Source organism: Portunus trituberculatus, chromosome 37 (genome assembly GCF_017591435.1).
Source record: "Portunus trituberculatus isolate SZX2019 chromosome 37, ASM1759143v1, whole genome shotgun sequence".
NCBI lineage: Eukaryota > Metazoa > Arthropoda > Malacostraca > Decapoda > Portunidae > Portunus > Portunus trituberculatus.
The window spans coordinates 17354042-17359041 of NC_059291.1; the positions used below are offsets into that span (position 1 = coordinate 17354042).

Sequence of the window (5000 nt, forward strand, 5' to 3'; positions counted from 1 at the left end):
TTGTTCTTTTTATTGTTTTTTTCTTCTTCTTCTTATCATTATCATTTTTAGTATCGTTATAATGAGGATTATTTGCATTACTATAATTTGCTTTATCGCTATGTCAAGCGCTGATATTGGTTTGGTCACAGAAAATCTCTGAGCATGTGGAGGGTGGCGTGAGGACAAATGCGTGATGTAGTGTCGTTGAGTGCGGAAAATAGTGATGTTAGATATTTGTGGGAGAAGACACGCGAGGTGAAGGTTTCGGGTGTGAAATGTCTTTACGTGGCACTCACCTCATCCCGCCGTTTTCTTGCAGGAGCGGCGTTCTGGTAGAGCCGTGTATAGACGTCCTTGCCTCCGTTCCGTTGTGGTTCCGTGGCTGCTCGGGGGGTGATGCTGGCGACACCTGTGTCTCTTTCCTTCGTCTTCGGGATCGGCTTCGGTTTCTGTTTGAGTTCCGGCCGTCTTGAGACGAGCGCCGCGTGTTCAAGCCTGCGGTTGTTGTGAAGACGGTCGAATACGTCCCCGATACTCTGTTTAGGCCCCGATGACGCCAGCAGGGGGGCCGTGACGCTTGTTCCTGTTTCTGCGTGTCGGTCGTGAAAGTGCTCCTTCTCTTTTGGTGCGTGATTCTTTGTCCCGTTCTTTTGTGACTCGCCCCCACGTGTCGCCTGGTACTCTGAGGTCAGGCTCTCCAGATTCTTAGGCACGATACCACTGGCAATAATGATTGGCGGGCTGTTGCGATACTCTTCTAACTTCTCTAGGATAGTGTTGCGTGGCTCCTCCTTCTTCACCGGGCGAGGCTCAGGCTTTTTGAGGATGCCGTGCCTTGGTTGCTGGTTTTTCACTCGCACTGTCTGCGCCCCGCGACTTTCCTTTACTCTCTTTTGTCGTAAATTATCATTGTAGTCATCTTCATAGTAGTAGTCGTCATCCTCTTCGTAATCATGTGTGTTAATTTTTCCCAAGGAATTGCGGCGCTGCAGGACAGGCCTTGGAGGCTCACGTGGCAAGTAGTCTTCGTACTCCCGAGGTTCGCGATAGTATGCATCATTGGATGGTCTAACTGCCAGTGGCGTGATCTTGTGCCACAAACTGGTGGAGGAGGCGTTTGAGGTAAATCGGTCAAAGATGCCACCAGTACCTTGATCACGCAGGGGCATAGGACGGCCCAAGTCGGCTGTGTTCTTAGATACAGCCAGCGACACAGTAGACAGGGTAGGTTCGGGGACCTCCACAGCCGACAGAGAGGATCCTCGCGGTGCCACATGATAGGGCATGACGCCTTGTACTTGTGGTGGAGGTATATGTATTCTATCACCTGCGTTCGTTCTCGCTGACTCCTCTAGAGCCTTCACGAGAACATCTCCACGGAGGGAAGATACGTAGGGTACAGGTTGGTCAAGTACACGTGGGAGGAGTCCGCCGCGGCTGCTCTCAATGGGGATAATTCCATGTTCACTGTGAGGAGGCAGCTTCAGAGGGTCGAAGGGGACGACTGTTTTAACACTGCTGCTGGTTCCCACTTCGCCCTGTATTAAGGGCAAAGCCGTGTAAGGATCACCAGCAGCATCGTTCTCACCGCTTCCGCTCAGCGCCGCACGTGAGGGAACACTGGCGAGAGTCGGGACTTTACCGCCACTATCCTTCACGCTCGTCGTGCTGGCCGCGACACCGTCCTCAGTTATTGATTGGTCCGTCGGGGGCTGCTTCCCGCTCTCTGGTTGGCTGTCTGATTCTGATTTCTCAGTAACTTGTGTGCTCTGATTGGCTCCTTCGAGTGCAGTCAGTGGTTTTATTTCCTGTGAATGACCCGAGGAAGCTGCATGCTTATTTTGTAACTCAGCCTGTTCGCCAGTCTTTGGTTCGGGAACAGGTGACTCTGGTCTCTGGCTTCGAGAATTTAAAAAATTTTGTTCTGCCATGCTTGACAGCAAGGAGCGACTTGGCTGTGCCTCCTGTACCACGAGCTGTTTGGCGTCAGACTCCTTATCTAAGCCTTCCTGTGGTGCCACCATGGCCAATGTGTCTCCGATGCTTGAAGTGCCCTGCTTCGGAGTCTGTGGCCTTGATGAAGTATTATTGAGAGACAGTGAAGCACCCACTAAAAGAGTGTCATTTTGTTGCACTGACACCTCTTCTCTAGTTGGTTGTAATGGTGACCCATCACGGAGATCAGGAGTCTGGCTCTGTACTCTGTATTTGGAGGCGTGATCAGCCATGGCAGGACCTTTGTCACTTGCAACCTCTTTAGAAGGACCTGTTTTGTTGCCTGACACATGTTTCTTGATAAGTCTTTGGTACAATTTTGCAACATTCCTTTCCTGATTTAGCTTGTCCTGCACTGGAGCTGATTTACCTTGCTTCGTAGCCCCAGAAGGAGGCAGGCCGTGATCAACATTCTCGGGCCTCTGAAAAACTGACGTCTCCTTGATGGTGATCTTTGGCTCAGTGGATCCCATGCTCCTGGAGGTTGGTCTCGAGGGCCTGGTAGCGGCCTCTCTTCCTTCCTGTACTGAAGCCAAGGTCTTTTTCTTATCTATCCGGGTTGTAGGCGGTCTTTCCCTAGAGGTGGGCCTGTTTGGTGGTCTAGATCTTGAACTTCTCTCTATTGAATTGGGTCTGCTAGAGTTAACACCTCTGTCTCTTGACGTAGGCCTACTGGAGCTCATGGCCCTTTCTATTGAAGTAGGCCTACTGGTCATTATAGTTCTGTCCCTCGAAGTAGATCTGCTGGAGTTTATGGTTCTGTCTTTCGAGGGCGGCCTGCTGGAGCTTAATTTTCTGTCCTTTGAAGTAGATCTGTTGGAGTTAATATCCCTGTCTTTAGAAGTGGGCCTGCTGGAGCTGGTGGCCCTGTCCTTTGAGGGACGTCTGCTGGAGCTCACGATTCTCTCCTTAGAGTCTGGTCTTTTCGGCACAGCAACCCTGCCACTAGATGGAGGCCTGCTGGAAGTTGCCGCGCGGTCGCTGGAGCCAGGCCTGCTTTGAATCTTTGTGGCACTGGTGAGGACTGAACTTTCAGTTGGGCTAGATTCATCAGGTTGGGATGCAAGAGAAACCATGCCACTCCCTTGCAGCGTGTCGTTAGTTTTTTCTGTGGCTACTGACAAACTGGAGTCTTTATCACCATCTCCAGAGTGCGCTTCGTTCTTGTCCTCCATATTGGCCAGATTTGTCTGTTGTGTATCGTTTTGTCTCTGTTCTTGGGTCTCATGTTCAAGACTTCTGTTCACCTTATCCTTGTTCTGTATTGCCAACTGTACCACCTCATCCATGGTGGTCGCCTTGTCCGGCACGAATGGCTCCTGCTCCTCGGGTACCTCAAGTGGGGGTGTGGCGAGGTGTGGGGGAGGCGTGTGGACCCCTGCAGTAGTAACTTGGTGTACCATATGACTTCGCACCATGCTGGACCTGTCACGAAGGTAAAGGGCAGTGTTAGCGGTGGACAGTTTATGTTTGTAGTTTCCTGAAGTATTGTTGTTCTATGAAAGTGGAAGGACTCGTTCATATTGAATTGTTGAGACTGCAGTAGTGTGTCTGATTGATGAATACGTGTCCTGAGTGTGAAGGACCGGACAGATAGGGGATAAATGGAAAATACCAAATGAAAGGTGTGTGTGTGTGTGTGTGTGTGTGTGTGTGTGTGTGTGTGTGTGTGTGTGTGTGTGTGTGTGTGTGTGTGTGTGTGTGGTGAGGTAGGGTGAGATGTTCGATAAGGATTGTAATAGTGGTGCACAATTAGAGAACAGATTAAACAATGCCTTGTCTCAGTATAAAGTTATTAGGATAGTTCTTAGAGGCTAATGGACTGTCTTTTTCTGACCATCCAACAAATTAAAAATCCACTTCATTTTGTTAGAAATATAATCAAGTCACCTGATTTTCATATCAATGAAGATCCTTAATATTTTCAAACTGCAAAGTTGATAGGATGGCTGAAAGAAATGAGATCTTATGTTTGTAATTATAAAGAAAGAAATTACTCCTTGTCTGTTATGTAATTATTGAGATAAAGAAAGAGATAACTAAGAGGAAAGATGTGAAAACAAGTAAAGTTTGTTTTATGTGTAAAGCTTGGGAGGGAAATCGTCTTTGATAGGACAATATGATGGAGTTCGGGTGTGCTGATTTCCGTTTTCTGTTCCTCTTGCAAGTGAGAAGAAAAGAGAAAACGAAAGTTTTACGATAAACTCTGTTATACATGGTGGGATCTGACCGTTTTCGTTGTGCTCTCTCTCTCTCTCTCTCTCTCTCTCTCTCTCTCTCTCTCTCTCTCTCTCTCTCTCTCTCTCTCTCTCTCTCTCTCTCTCTCTCTCTCTCTATATATATATATATATATATATATATATATATATATATATATATATATATATATATATATATATATATATATCTGGTTCTCTCGCTCGCTCTTTGCTTACTACTAAGAAGTAATGGAATATTAACATGACAGAGTCATGATTTCTTTTATTTATAGAGCATTTTTCTTTCGTATTTCATATTTACATCTGAAAAGTCTGTTATTCAACAACGTTTAAACATTCAGTCTCTCTAGTTAAATCTTTGTAAATAAAAAAAAATGTTTATTTTGTCTACCTACCTACATATCTGTTTATATGTCTATCTATCTATCTATGTATCTATCTATTTACAGTCTCTCTGTCTATATATTTATCACTATCTATTTATCGCTATATTTATTTATCTATCTATTTATTTGTCTATCTACCTATCTCTTTACTTGGTGCCATACATAACAACGGATACTGCTTTAATGATCAATTGATTAATCAATTACTCTAACACAGCCACACACACACACACACACACACACACACACACACACACACACACACACACACACACACACACCACGTAGTGTAGTGGTTAGCACGCTTGACTCACAATCGAGAGGATCGGGTTCGAGTCCCGGTAAGCGGCGAGGCAAATGGGCAAGCGTCTTAATGTGTAGCCCCTGTTCACCTAGCAGTAAATCGGGATGTAACTCG

The 5000-nt window shown here is 46.4% G+C and overlaps 1 protein-coding gene across 8 annotated transcripts in view; it reads right to left on the reverse strand.

The window, feature by feature from the left end:
• The window catches only part of LOC123513850 (serine/arginine repetitive matrix protein 2-like), a 146395-nt gene that overhangs the window by 83475 nt on the left and 57920 nt on the right, over window positions 1-5000 (reverse strand). For all 8 annotated transcript variants that reach the window (XR_006677463.1, XR_006677462.1, XM_045271263.1 and 5 more), the window contains one exon: window positions 279-3402. Coding sequence is in view for 6 of the 8 variants with exons in the window: in XM_045271263.1 (XP_045127198.1) it covers window positions 279-3402 (3124 nt within the window). In the remaining 2 variants the exon portion in view is untranslated. The remainder of the gene's footprint in view (window positions 1-278; window positions 3403-5000) is intronic.